General features: G+C 38.1%; 1 protein-coding gene across 3 annotated transcripts in view; it reads right to left on the bottom strand.

Annotated features, from left to right (window-relative positions):
- Positions 1-15,914, bottom strand: part of Syt16 (synaptotagmin 16) — a 255,172-nt gene extending 239,258 nt beyond the window's left edge. For all 3 annotated transcript variants that reach the window (XM_048798461.1, XM_048798463.1, XM_048798462.1), the window contains exon 1: positions 15,832-15,914. In XM_048798461.1, the coding sequence (XP_048654418.1) occupies positions 15,832-15,844 (13 nt within the window). In that variant the 5' untranslated portion in view covers positions 15,845-15,914. The remainder of the gene's footprint in view (positions 1-15,831) is intronic.
- Between the last annotated feature and the right edge of the window lie 6 nt (positions 15,915-15,920).

The following is a 15,920-nucleotide window of genomic DNA, read 5'->3' as shown; positions in this document are numbered from 1 at the left end:
AGGGAATCTCTCCTTAAAGACTCACAGCTCAGGGATCCTGAAGATGAACTAGCAAAATCAAACAGCACAGATCACATGAGAAAACAAATCATCAGGAAGGTAAATCAGCAAAGCCCAAAACTGACACCCCCAAAATTGGCAACAATTGTCAAACCTAATGGTTAGAAAAGTCACACTTAAAAATAATTTAGAAACCATAATGAAAGAATAAAATGCTATGAAAAAGGGACAGTTTTTTAAGTAACCAAATAAAACATTTATAAATGAAAATTATTACCAAAGGAACGAAAAACTTTCAATGGGTTAAACGGCACACTAGATCTGAGAACTTTTTAGTTTTAAAGAGAACTACTGAAGCAGAAGACAAATCTGAATAAATTATGAGAGAGGAGACAAGGAAAAGGGAAAGTGGGGGTGCCGGGGAAAAGGAACATGAATATGAATCAATGAGCGACAGAAAGAGAAGCTTCAACAAATGTCAATCTAAAGCAATCTAAGGAGGAGGGAGGGAATCTTACACATCTGTGCATGAAGAATGGGGGAGCATTAATGCTTACAAAGACAATGACTAAGAACTTCCCAGAATTAAAGAGAGAGGTGGGAATGAAAACCAAAAATGTCTAAATGAAAACAAATGTACACCTACACATATAACGGTTGCAATGAAAATAAAAGAGAAAATCTTAAAAATCAACCAGAGAAGAAAGATAATTTACCTAAAAATAAATTACAAGTTATATTTTTCATCAGTAAAAGATGCCAAAACCTAAAAAATAATAGTATATTAAAATGCTGAAAGGACTTTCATTTCTGGAAAAGATGGAATAAATTTTTTAAAAATCCACTCTCTGTAGCTCAGGGCTCCTTAGTCTTGGCACTATTGATATTTGGGGCCAGGTTATTCTTTGTTGTAGGGACCTGTTCTCTGTGCAAGATATTTAACAGCATACCCATGCTCTATCCACTAGATGCCAGTAGCAACTGCCACAGTAGAGACAATCAGAATTTTCTCACACATTGCCAAAGATCACTTAAAGGAATAAAATCATTCCCAGTTGAGAACCATTCTCTCTAGGTAACAAATGGGAGGAAGAGAATAGCTGTCCAGGACAGAATACTTTTGAATATATCCACCTTACTCTAGGAAATACCCATAATTGGTTTATGCATGAAATCAACCTGAATCAATAAAGGAAAGTTGGGGAACTGAACTATCATGAAAAATACCACCCAGTTTCAAATTACCTGTGGGTAACACACACAATCAAGGCAATGTTTGTAGTACTGCAAAGGCAACAAAAGCTAAATTGACATTTAAGCCACAGCCCACATTAGTAAGGACAAGAATATTAAATCTAAATAGACTGACTACCTCCAAAAGTGTAGTCTGAATAAGAACCAGTCTCATTTTGTAATATTCAAAATATCTAGGCTACAATAAGAAACTATTCACCACAAAAAGTACAGAGAAAAATTTGTCAAATAAGAACTAGTCAATCCACTGACACAAAACCAAGAGGACAGAGATGCTAGAATTATATGACAAGGATTTTAAAGCAGTTATCATAAAAAATGCTTCAGTGGGAAATTATAAATCCTTTTGAAACAAATGGGAAAAATAATAAGTCTCAGAAAAATATTAAAGATATAAAGAACAACCAAGTGGAAACATTAGAACTGAAAACACAATAACTGTAATAATTTTAAAACTCACTGACTGGGCTCAGTGCAGAATGGAGATGACAGATCAGTGACCTTTAAAACAAATCAATGAATTGCCCAATCTGAAGAACACAGAGGGGAAAAATGGGATGAAGGGATGAACAGCAAGTTGGGGGCTGTGGAAAAATAACAAAAATCTAACGTTTGTGTCATCAGAATCCCAGGAGAGAAGCAAAATTCAGAAGTGAAAAACTATTTGAAGAAATAATAGAGGAAAAATCCCAAATTTGGAGAAAGACTTAACTCTTAAGATTTAAGAAGCTACCCAAATTCTAAACATGATAAACCCAAAGAATTCCATACCCAGATATACCATAATTAAATTTCTAAAACTAAGACAATGAAATTATGGCAGTTACCAGTAAATGGATAGAACTGAAGAGTATCATGCTAAGTGAAATAAGCCAATCCCAAAAAACCAAAGTTCGAATGTTTTTTCTGCTATGTGGATGCTAACTCACAATGAGGAGGAGTAGGGTTAGAAGAATAGAAGTACTTTGGATTAGACATGGGGGAATGAAGGCAAGAGAGGGGAGTGGAAATAGGAAAGACAGTAGAATGAGTTGGACATTAATATCCTATGTGCATATTTGATTCACAACCAATGTAATTCTACATTATGTACAGCCAGAAGAATGGGAAGTCATATTCCATATATGTGTAATATGTCAAAATACATTCTACTACCATGTACAATATATATATAATTTTTAAGACAATTTTTAAAAATCATAAATGCAGCCAGAGACACATGATACATTCAATCAATAATAGAAAAATAATTCAAATGACAGTGGATTTGTCACCTGAGATCATGAAATCCAGAAGCAACTGGAACATTTTTCAAGTGATAAAATAAATGGAACTCTTGGCCGGGCATGGTCGCACATGCCTATAATCCCAGCAGCTCAGGAGGCTGAGGCAGGAGGATGGTGAGTTCAAAGTCAGCCTCAGCAAAAACAAGGTGCTAAGCAACTCAGTTACACCCTGTCTCTAAATAAAATACAAAATAGGGCTGGGGATGTGGCTCAGCAGCTCAGTGCCCCTGAATTCAATCCCCAGTACCCCAAAAAATAATTAAAATAATGGAACTCTCAAGTTAAAATTCTATATCAGTGAAAATGTCCCCCAGGAATGAGAGGGAAGTCAAGGTATTTTCAGATGAAGGAAGACAAAGCATTCCAACTATAAAAGAATTACTAAAGGACTTCCTCAGACCTAAGGGAAAGAAATCTGAGAGAAATTTGGATCCTCAGGAATGAAAGAAGAGTCACAAAGATAATAAGTATTTGAGTAAACATTATAGACCATTTTTCTCCATTTGAGCTCTTTAAAATATGTTTTGACTTTTGACAGCAAAAGTTATGCATGTTGGGGCTGGGATTGTGGCTCAGCAGTAGAGCACTCGCCTAGCACTGGCAGGACCAGGTTCGATCCTCAGCACCACATAAAAATAAAGGCATTGTGTTGTGTCCATCTATACCTAAAAAATAAATATTTTAAAAAAATTTTTAAAAAGTTATGCATGTTAGTTTGCTAGGGCTACCATAACAAAGACCTTGGTCCACTAAGCAACATGAATTTATTTTCTCACATTCTGGAGGCTGGAAGTCCAAGACCAAGGTACCAGCAGGGACAGCTTCTGAGACCTCTCTCCTTGTTTGCTGATGACCATCTTCTTCTGAACTCTTCCCTTATTTGTGGATGACCATCTTCTTCTGGGTCTTTACATTATCTTTCTTCTACATCTATGTCCAGATTTCCTCTTATAAAGACACCAGTCATATTGGGTTAGGGCCCATACTAATAACCTCATTTTATGTAAATTTTAACTGAATTACTTCCTCAAAGACTTTATCTCCAGATCTTATTCTGAAGTACTAGAATTCATACTTCAACAGTTCTGGAAGTACACAATTCAGTCCATAAAAGAATGTGCATATAATTTATAAGATAACTAAAAATACAGGGGGAAGGGGAAAGGGGTTCATATGGTGTTAAGGTTCCTGTATTCCATTGAAGGGGTTAAATCTTGATGCTAAGTTAGACTATGAAAAGTATGTATATCATAATTCATATTTGCAAACACTTGAAAAATACAAGATATAGCAACATATAACTTGAAATAGAACACTAAGAAGCACATAAATAACCCAAAAGAAAGTGAGAGTAATAACCAAAAATGTCATGACCAATAGGTCTTGTCCCAGAAATGCAAATTTGGTTAACATTAGCATATCTACCCATGACTCATTTCCAGTGTAAAATGGCAGATGGAACACATGATTTTATCTCCATCCCTGCATTCCTTAGAGAAAATGATTTAAGGAGGAAAAAGTGCAAGGGAGGAACAAGAGCAGATCAGAAAGATTAAAACATTTTTAGAAATGGGAAGGATATAGCAAAAACTGAGACTCACTTGTCTTTCTCTTCAAGGTACCTATGGAGGGAGATAACACAACAAGCAAGCCAATTCCTGCTGTAGAATCCCAGAATGGCTCCATAATTGAAATCACCCATCACTTCAGAAGAAGAGCAGAAAGGAGGATTTAAAACAGGAGACTTGTTTGAAAAGATAGAGAGGGAAATCTCTCTATAAAGCCAAAGAACATTCCCTTCTTAAATGTTATGGTCTGAACCGTGTACCCCCAAATTCAAATGTTGAAGTCCTAAGTCCCAGGATCTCAGAGTGTGACTATATTTGAAGACAGGGTCTTTAAGGTGGTAATTAATGTTAAATGAGGTCATAAGCATGGGACCCTAACCCAATAGTACTGGTGGCTTATATGAAGAGGAAGAAATGGCAAAGGTTTCTCCTTCCATATTGGGAGGACACAGAGGAAGGTGGCCGTCTGCAAGCAAGGAAGAGAAACATCCCAGACACTAACTCTGCTGGTACTCAACCTTGGACTTCTAGCCTTCAGAAATGTGAATAAACTTCTATTTGTTTAAGCCACTCATATAATATTATTTTGTTATTATTATGGGTTGCATATGAGGTATCCCCAAAAAATTCCAGTATTCATGCAGGAATGTTCGGAGGTGAAATGGTTGAATTGTGAGATCTATAACCTAATCGGTCCATCCTAATTTGAATGGACTGACTGGTGTAAACTGTAGGCAAGTGAGTCAGGGCTGATGGAGGCAGGTTACTAGGCATGTCCTGAAGGGGTCCAACTTCCCTGTGGCCCCTTCCCCACTGTCTCTGCTTCTTGGCTGCCATGAGCAGAGCAGTGTTCCTTGCCATGCCCTTTCCCCATTATGTGCTGCCTGTGGATGGAGACCTCTGAATCCATGAGCCACAGATAAACTTTCTCCCCTCTAAGTTGTTCTTGTTGGGTATTTTGGTCAAAATGATGCAAGCACTCACTAAAACTGTTATAGTAACCTGAGCTAATCAATGCACTGATGTGGGGCACTCTGTTTAATCTTGGGAAAAACTAAAGCAGAGGCTCTGGGTTTGGGAACCAGGCATCACCTTGTGGCAAAATGAGGCTCTGTACAGAAAATAGGGTCTTCACAGAGAGCTCAAATAAGGGAAGACAGCCAGGCCTCTTCACTGCCTGAACTCACAAAATGACAACAGGTAGGCTTATGTACACAGCTTTTCTCAGAGAGAACCAGAAACAGGGAATTGAAATATTCTTCTGTTAAAAAAAAAAAATTACTGGAACCAGAAAAATATCTATAAATACCAAAAACTGGGTGCCCACAATGAAACAGATTTCTGAATAATCACCTGAAAGCAATACAGCAGATAAAGCAGCCCTTACAAATAATTACTAGTGCTCAGTGGTAGAGGCACTTGCCTAGCACATGTGAGACACTGGGTTGGATTCTTAGCACCACATAAAAATAAATATATAAAATAAATATGTAAAGGTATTGTGTCCATCCACAACTAAAAAAAATTAATAACCAGTGCCTTACTCTCAAATGTGAATGGATAACCAAGGATCATACCCAGCTGTTCAAGATATTAATAGAGGATTTGTTCCAGAATAACGTTTGACAAAGTAATACAGTGTTCTCAAATTTATGGTCTTAGTTAGGACCTTATATATTTCAAAAATGTAAAGACCCCAAAGCACTTTAGAATTTTGAATTTTATTTATTAATCTGTACCATATTTCAAATGTAAACTGAGATATGTTTAAAACAGAAGAACACATAAGCATACATTCTATTGACTGCAGGGTGTTATTATAGCCCCTCATGTGCCTTCTGCAAACTTTTATGTACACTTAAGAAAATGAGATTAAAAGGATAAACATAATCTTATTATGGAAACCGTTTTGGCCTCACAGACCATGTAAAAAGTATCAGGGACCACCAGCCTCTGGGTTCATAGGGTCCCCAAGATCCAAAAAGCCACATCTTGAGGATCACTGAAAAACAACAATGAGATCCAGGGTGGCAAGGTGCCTCAGAGCAGATAAACAGAACTTGCTGAACATTTGTGCTGTTACTGTATCTATACCACCATGCTGCTGCAACAGACAACAAAATAGAGGAAATATCACTAAAAAGTAGATCTTCCTCTCAAGGTGCATATAAACTAAATAATTAAGAGGTATGGGTAAAATGAGTGATAGATTCTGATTGGGAGAGTTGATAATAACTTCAAAAAGAAAGTTATAAAAGGATGCTTTTTAATAAAATAATTTCAGTAGCCTTCCTATACATTTTTATGTAAGCTAATTTTATCGATAAAAATGAAAATTTTTGTCTCCAGGATTCTACAAGAGTAGGATAGTCTTACCTTGATTGTAAGCAGCTGATGATGTTGGTTATGCCTCTTACCATAGAATAGCTTTTGGGTGACAAGTAGCAACCAAAAATCAAAGAGCTCAAAATTTCAAGACAGGGCTGGGGTTGTGGCTTAGTGGAAGAGCACTTGCCTAGCATGTGTGAGGCACTGGGTTCAATTATCAGCACCACATACAAATATATGAATAAAATAAAGTCTACTTTATTTAAAAAAAATTTCAAGACAGAGACATACAATAAAAATCAATATTTTCCATTAAGCGAACTCTTAAAACTGGTTTCATATTCTAAACTCTAAATCAATAATATAAAAAGGAAAATTTATCAGTAATTTGTTGTCACTCAGAACAATATTATGAGACAGTCAGGAACTGTCCAGTTTCCAGATATCTGTCACCTTCTTAATAAGAAAATAGTTATAACTGGATTAAATCATTAATAGTATATGATGCAAGCATACAGAGCCTTAAAACTACAACTAATAATATCCTATCCCTATAATGTGCCTCACACATTAGCAGTGTACCTTAAAAAATCCATTTGCTTCCATGAAAAATATAAAAGAAAAATAATTTCCTTTCTGACCTAAGCAAGTATTTCAGGCTTTACTATCCCAATGTCATCTAAAATCAAGAGTCATAACTATGACTTGCTTCTAACCAACAAAACAGCAAAGATGATGGGATCGTGGAGAGCTGTGATTTAAATCATGGCCTCTGACGCTCTTATGGCTGCCTTGTGCTAGGAGATGCCTGTGCAAAAGTGCAGGTCAAGATGGCCCAATTGCTATGGTGATGCCAGCACAGAGAGGGTATGTAGCATTTATCAGTCAAGGCCTTGAGTTCAGACACCAACTCTCAATAATAGAGAATTCTGAGCAAAACAAGATGACACTAATGTCTCACCAGTCCTCCATCCTTCAGATTGCCTGCTTTGCTAAAATTTTCCCACAAATAACCTTTTGATGAAACCTATATGATAAATGTGCTGAGCTAGCTCTTGGTCAGTCAGTCAAACTCCATCAGAGTTTGTCTCTTCTTCATCCCCCATCTCCCCCTGTCTGGTTTCTGAATTAACAGCCCAGATATGAATCTTTGGCACTCACTTCCATGATTTTTATCATTTATAAGCTTCCTAGGAGATGACCCTGCTGACTTTGATGAAGCAAATGACCATACTGGGGAGGTTCACATAGAAAGGAATTGAGGGAGGCCACCAGCCAATAGCCAGTATAAAATTGAAGCCCTCAGTTTACCAGCCCACAAAGACCTGAATCCTACCAACCCCTTGTGGGAGTGGAAGTAGACCTTCTCCAGTTGAACCTTCAGAAGAGAACACAGTCCTTGCTGACACCCTGTTTGACACCCTGACCCCCAGAAGTCAAGACCCCAGACGTACAGAGCTATGAGATAACAAACTGTGTTGTTTTAAGCTTCTATGCACTTAGTGATTTGTTATGCAACAAGAGACAACAAATACAGAGGAGTTAAAAAAAAAAAAACACTGTAGGAAAAAACATGACTTCATTATGATTGGAATTGTTACCACTAAAATCTTAAGAATTGATTTTATTCTAATGGACCAGTAAGGAAAGACACTGCAATATACTTCTAAAAAATCTAAGGAGAAGGATGGTAGGAGATCAGGGGTGAAGAGTTATAGTCTCCCTCCTCCCTGTTGGAGAATCAGGAGTAAGCTGGCTGAAGGCAGCTAAGCTGCTGAGGATGCTGCAAATCTTAGATTAATAAAGTCCATGTGTCTCAGCCCAAACTCCAAGAAATAGTAAAACTAAAGGAGAAATCGGATTGGCAGATACAGAGAGGTAGCACATTGAAAAGAGGAGAAATGGGGAATGTCGAGACAGGCAACAGCAGGCCCCCAACAGAGCCACAGTCAAAAGATGGGCTACTCTCAGAAATTGTTATGGTGACTGAGGTCAGGACCAGTGGAGACACCAGGCAGGCAATGTGGGCATTACTAGAAGATTAAGGTCTTTTAAAACACAATAATGGAACAACTAGCAATACCCTCAAGCTTTCCAAGGTCACTGAAGGGGCAACACACCTCTCCAGTGTAACACCTATCCATGAGTCACATCCAAGAGAAGGCTAGGCCACAAAGTCTAAAAGAAATCACCAAATGCAAATTAGCAGAGAAATCTTCAGAATCCTCTTGGATCTTCAATAAAGAGGCAGCTGTGCTAGCCCCTCAAAAGCCTATGACTGAATTCTCCCAAGGCCACTAAATAAAAGCTAAGTGTGCACACATGCACCACAAATTCATATGCTTATGATAGATGCTGCAAACACACTTGCCCAAAACAATTAGTGTTGGGGATAAAAACATCATGATTAATACTTCTATTTAAAATCTGAGTTCTGCACCTTTGGGTGATTTGTCCTAGATTCTCTTCCCTAGAGTCTTACATTTTTAACAGAACATGTGTACTTAATTTTATATTCTTCACACAGAAAAATGTCAGTGACTGGGCACCCTGTTTCTGAAGGTCAGATTGTTCTTGTGATATGAGCTATAAATTACAGAAAGCATCAGGTGAGGAGACAGAACACCTATTATTGAACACCTATTCTGTGGAGAGCAGTGACTTGAACCATGGTTTCTGATTGCCACATGGCAGCATTTGCACTGGGAACTTCCTGTGCAAAGGTACAGGTCAAGATGGCCCAGTTGCTATGGTGATGCCTAACTGAGGAGGCTCTGTACAAAGGCACAGAAATTTATCAGTAAGGAACTTGAGCTCAGGCACCAACTCCTGGGCATAGAGATTTCTGAACATAACATGATAATCCTAATGTCTTGCCAGTCCTGCATCCTTCAGATTGCCTGCTTTGCTAAAACTTTCCCACAAATAACCTTTTGATTAAATCTATATAATAAATGTGCAGAGCTAGCTCTGGATCATTCATCCTCCATCAGGGGACGATGTCCCACCTGGCCCCAGCTTTTTCTCTATGTATGTCTGTTTGTCTTTTCTTCATCCCCCATCGCCCCTCACCAGTTTTCTGAATTAATGGCTGTGTTCTTCGTGGCATTACTCTGTACCATCTCATTTGCTTCTTGCAATTACTCAAAATGGAATAAGCCAAAGCCAAAGCCTCACTTAAGTCAATCTACCTGAGCCCATCACCCAACCACTGAGTAGTAATGCCAGACATCAAAACTCAGGCACCTCTGAAACCAAGCCTGAACTTCATTCTACCATATCACACTGTTAACCAGTCTTCTGAAATTTCTGAGCTAAGGCAATTGAATACCTAATTGAGATTGATAATAGATTATGCTTATGGTATAATAAATAAGGGGAATTTTCATGTTAAGGTAGGTAAAATCATTGTATATCTCTTAACCTCCACTCCATTGTGAGTCAAACTATAAATGTGACTTACTGCATTTCTAAAATTAGAATCCAGAGGATCTTTTAGTCTGGTAATAAAAGAAAATATATTCTAAAGGAATGGTATTCATCCATAAATGTAAACTACCTAAAATCAGATGTGTTACCCAAAGGACTTAAGAACAACATACAGAATTTAATTCTTGGCTTAAAAAACAGTCACATCAATGTTTATAGCAGCACAATTTACAATAGCTAAACTATGGAACCAACCTAGGTGCCCTTACATAGATGAATGGATAAAGAAAATGTGATGTATATATACATAATGGAATATTATTCAGTATTAAAAGAGCATAAAATCATAGCATTTTCAGGTAAATTGATGGAGGTGGAGAGTATAATGCTAAGTGAAATTAGCCAATCCCAAAAAACAAAATGCCGAATGATTTCTCTGATTTAGGGATGCTGATTCATAATATGCTGGAGGTGGGAGGATTAAATGAACTCTAGATAGGGCAAAGGGGAAAAGGGAAAGGAGTGTAAGGGAAGAGCATAGGGGTAGGAAAGACGGTGGAATGTGATGGTCATCACTACCCTAAGTACATGTGTGAAGACATGAAGGATGTGACTCTACTTTGTGTGCAACCAGAGATATGAAAAATTGTTCTCTATATGTGTAATATGAATTGTAATGTATTTCTGTTGTCACATATAACAAATTAAAATTTTTTAAAAATTAAATGAATTAAAAATCTAAAAAAGTCAGGTGTGGATAATCCTTAATGAAAGACAACTGCACTTAAGAATTTTATTTGTAATGTGTACTTCAGGTATCTCCCTAATACACTAGAAATACCTGTTAATGAATTTTACCATCATTTGCATCCCTTTAATCAATCCATAATCCTAAGTCATGGTAATGACTAAATGATAGCCTAGTGACCTAAAACAACAAATGTCATCCAAATCTACTCCTCCCAAGAGATCTAACCCATTGCTAGGTAGACCAAGTTTTACATACAATTAGAAAGTTAAGTCAGTTGAGAAAAAGTTTCACCAACTCAGAGATGCCAATCAGAAAATTTATAAAGTGGAATTCTACTCAAATAGTATGAAAGTGTTTATTCTGGCATACTTCCAGAATATTTCAATAGGATAATCCCAACTGAGTAAATCAGTCCAGAATACTGTCCCCAGACACATCTTTATGTTTTTCTCTAGAATTTAATTCTTGGTTTAAAAAACAGGAGGAAGAATTTGGAAAACAAAACGAGAACAAGCAGCTTCTCTTTTCTTCTACACTGTTTATAATTACCCAGGCTGAGTCAGCTTTTCAAACTTAAAGCAAGAGTATAACCCATATGTATCAAATCAATGCACTTCTCAGAACACTGATTGCTAGTCGACGACATTAATAATATCTGAATTCTATCATCTCTTATTGTAGGGTCCTTTTCTTCAGTGGGATAACAGCCTAGCAGTTACAGGGGGTAAGTGTGCACAGAGACATGCTGAAGAGACAGTGGTTAATATAACGTGATAAAGACACTTTCAAAACACGTTCTCCAGAAAATTAGGAGGGTGCTGGAAAGAGATGCAACAAGAGTGGTGAAATGCTGACACCTCTTACAGTTGAGCGGACTCTGGTGCTTCAGGGTTCATTAGACTGTTTTCTTTTGTGTCCATATGACATTTTCATAAAGCTTTGTGAATATTATCATCCCAAACCATAATGAGGAATCTACAAATGGGGGTCCTTCAACATTATTCTTTCAAAAAGTCATCTCAATAGTATTAGACCATAACGCCTAGAATACTGGCTGACATCTCAGTTCTGTCATTTATAAGCATTTTTTCCTCCAAAAATTTTTTTTTTGCAGAGGAGTTGCAAGAATAGTACAAGGAACTCCTAGATTCACCAAATGTTAACACTTGGCCACATTTGCTTTATCTCTTTTTCATATGACATACAGACATGCATATGTCTTTTCCTAACGCATTTGAGATTTAGTTGCAGACATATGCCCCCTCATCCTGACTATACCCGTTTCCCCTAAGAAGAAAGGCATTCCTTTTCAAATTTATGAAATCTGACCTTGACACAATGCTATTGTCCAAACAGAACACATATTCAAATGTCCTTGGTAGCATTTTTCACCTGATATTTCTGATATTTTCTCAAGGTTAGAACCAGGCTATATATTTTTGGTATAAGTGGTATTGTATTCACAGTGCTCCATGAATGATTATTTCTTGATTCAATACTATTGTTATGTTTATAAGGACATAAGGATATTTTCTGTGAATTATATCACTTCTTTGTGAGTAATGTCATTTTAATGTAAATTATCATTTTCTAACTTTCTTCTCTGTACATTTTACTTAGCAGCATTTGTAACCTTTTTAATAATTACTAGAAAAAATTTCAAGAATTTCAATTTCATTTTCGCTCAAATCCAAGCAATTTTCCTTTAATCAATCCATAATCCTAAATCATGGTAATGACTAAATTACAGCCTTCAGGTGATTTGCATGCCTGAGAAAGTCTGAGACATCCTACATCCTGAATATCTCAAGCAAATATTTTGCAGTGGTTCCCCATCATTTCCTGCCGAGGTTCTACATTTGATTTTTCCCTCCTTGGCTCTCTTCCTTCCGTTCTCCAGGATCAAGTACAAAGATTGCTGATGAAGTAGGGAGGATGGGGAAAAAAGAAACTCCCTCAACTAGAAAGTAGGAGGGATAGAATGGCTACTAGTGGATAGATACTGCCTGTGGGGTAGCAACAATCCATTTGTGGATGGATGAGGCAAAAAAAAAAAAAAAAAGACACAAGATCAACCAGTAGACTAGGAACAACCATAGGCAACCAGATGTCTCCCTGGTAATACCAAATGTTCATCAGCAACAGCCCCAAGACACAACCACTCAAGAATTGCTCAAGATTTCTGAGACATAATATAGTTAGTTATTTCCAACATTGCCTAACATCCCTGACTGTTCCTGAGAATTTAATTCTTACAAGCAGACTCAAGTGACTTAAAAAACAAAGACCCATAAAAAGAAGTATTAATAATTCAACAAATGCCATAAATGGAAGAAAAAGAGAAAAATTCTTCACTACTATCTGGAAACAAAGACTTATCTGGAACACTTGCTACTGAGGAAATCATAAAACATAGTTCAAATACCTAAGTACTACCACAACACATTACACATTGGAACAAAGTTGCTTAATACTTCATGCTAACTTACTGAAAACCACACTAAGCCTCTGGAGTTCATTTCTCTTCTGGAACCTGCCCTTAGACATCCTGCTGTCCGGACATAAAGACATTTTCTGTAGGCAACATTCTTCTTTGTGAACATTATAAGTTTATAGGCAACTATTTTTTACAAAATCTCTATATTTGATATACACTTTCAGAACACCTTCATAAAGAAAGTCCTTCTGGATTCCATCAGGAAAGGAATGGAAGAGAGAATTTGAATTTGCCTGGCTTTAAGCCAATTTTTCCCTCAAGGGAAAATTTTGGGAGAGGGGAGAAAAATAGAAAAGAAAAAAAAAAGCAATCAGTTGTAGTCCTTAGGCAATACTGAACCCAGGTTTGATTTATCATAAAAAGGCCATATACACACCGTCTGATGACAAGACTTCAGAAGAAATTATCATCTCTCTGTATACCCCTACCTGCCTGTCATCTACTATTCCCTCACCTGCAGAGGTAAGAAGCACTAGGAGCACTGTAGCTTCATATCACTGGAAGCTATTAGAAATATAAACTATGAGACCATAACTCAGACTTACTGAATCAGGAATTCTGGGGGTGGGGTACAGCAAGTTCTTTTAACAAGCACTTCAGGTGATTTGCATGCCTGTGAAAGTCTGAGACTATTTAAAAAAAAAAAATACTGATGTCCATGTATATTTTAAAGCTCTTAAGGATATGTCTAATGTGCAGCCAGGGCTGGAAAACAAAGTTAACTTTCTTTTTATTTTATTTTTTTTATTTCTCCCTGTGCTGGGGATAGAACACAGACCTCACACATGCCAGGCAACTGTTCTACCACTGAGTTACTTCACCAGCCATAGAGCTAACTAAAAAAACTCTGTGTCTAGAAGGAATCATGGGCTCTACACTATAGAATCACCTCTATTCTAACTATAGAAGGTTGTGGAACTTTAAACTGAAGATACATTCAAGATTTGGGGGGTATTTTTCAAAATACTCACTGAAAATACTTGCCTTCTCTTCATTTCCACAGGGACAAATGGTAAGTCTTTCCTGTTACTTATAAATAAGAACAAATACTAACTGTTCTCTAAACTCTGGAAACCTATCTGATTTCTAGTTCCATTTCAGCTGAGAGTAAACATAATATTGGGCCCAAATCACCTCAAGAGCTAAGCTGGTCAAATATCATAATTTTTTCATAAGCAAAAATTAATGGCATAAAGTTTGATTCTTCCGTAGAGTTGAACATACCATATAAGGAAGTAGAAGTAACATTTATCTCAATTGAAAAAGAAACATGGCAAATTTTTTTCTAGGATACCAAATGCATCATCTTTACCCAAAACTTAAAAAAAAAAAAAAAAGAACTGTCCGTTGCATTCATGGAATGCATGAACTGCCTGTTTGAGTCCCTTTACCATTTATTGTTTCTAAGAAATATATGAATAAGGCCAAGTTTAATTATCTACTTGTTTGTTGTGTTTTAATTAGTTAATAAAAGTTCAAATCCAAAATTTCTTTTCCTAGGAAAAAAATGCTAGACCACTCTTCGTATAAATGAGCAGAACTGAGAAAAAGGGAAGCTTGGCCCATATTAGCTGATTATATTGTAAAAACTGTTATATACTTTTAAACCTGAAAGTGGAGAGAGCATGTTGGCATCTTCACACAAGAAAAATTATGGCAAATGGGGAGAGGGAGAGCAACTGCTAGGTAGGGAGAGCCAATTGTGTTACCATCACCTGAGATATGACAGCTGTCAGGGTTTTCAGTAGAGAAATTGTGGACAGTGTCATGATCCCATTGCTAGTGAATTCTGAATATAAAATACATGCGTTTCAACTACAAAACCCATGCTCTTTGCACTATGTTCTTGGCTGATTAATAATTTTAAAGAAAAATAATTAATTGCAGAAATTTTGACCCTCATCTTCCCATCTCTGCTCCATCTCATGTCTCAAAACACCTTTCAAATGGTCTCTCCTGCGCCCTTAAAATGTGATAGGCCTGAGCTGGGTATGGGACAGGTGTGACTCAATGGTTTTCCCCTGAACTTCCTTTGAGGCTTTACTAACACATCTAGCTTCAGCTACATCTAACTTAATCAGTTTTCATAGATGTGGACCTAACCTAAATCATAAGCCAAAAAAGCAGAGGTTCTAAGAAGCCAAAGACAGGCCGAATAGCTCCTTCCAACACTTCCATTCTGATTTTCAACCTGAAGTCTCCGCGAGCTTCTCATTCACTGTCCATGGTAGCCAGACATGGTCTCTAGCTGGCCCTCCGCTGCCCAGAGGGGAACATAACCCTGGTGGGGTTGTGGCATTGCAAGCCATCCTGATCCCCAGAAGGCGGGTGCACAAACCCAACCCAGAACTCAAGGCGAACCTTGAACTCACAGCTCCAAAAACTCGCAGTGTCTTCGTGGCAGGGATCCCTGAAGACTGGCTCCGGGCCTGGGGGCAGTGCCCCCAAACGGCTGAGATGGCAGGCCCCGCTACCCCATGGCATCGAGTGTTCCCTCCGCCTTGGCGCCTGGCGCACGCCCTTCCACCACATCCCTCCCGCCCTCTCTAGTCCTGCCTGGGAGCAAAGGGTGATGAGCGCGGGGGGCAAGGGCCCGCCGGGAGGAGAGGAGTACCCGGCTGCTGCTCCCGCGAGCCCAGCACAAAGGCAGGCGTCTGAAAGACAACTTCCCACCCTGGCCGCGGCCTCCCACGGCCTCTGAGGCCGGAACGCACTTACTGTCAGTCGCCATGGTTGGGCGAGGGGCTGCCCGGCGGCCGCCAGCGGCTGGGGTACCAGGCGCGGAGCCTGGCCGGCGCGCGCTCCTC

Source organism: Marmota marmota, unplaced genomic scaffold (assembly GCF_001458135.2).
Source record: "Marmota marmota marmota unplaced genomic scaffold, marMar, whole genome shotgun sequence".
NCBI lineage: Eukaryota > Metazoa > Chordata > Mammalia > Rodentia > Sciuridae > Marmota > Marmota marmota.
The sequence above is the reverse complement of the archived record's forward strand: the minus strand, read 5'-3'. Positions and strand labels throughout refer to the sequence as shown.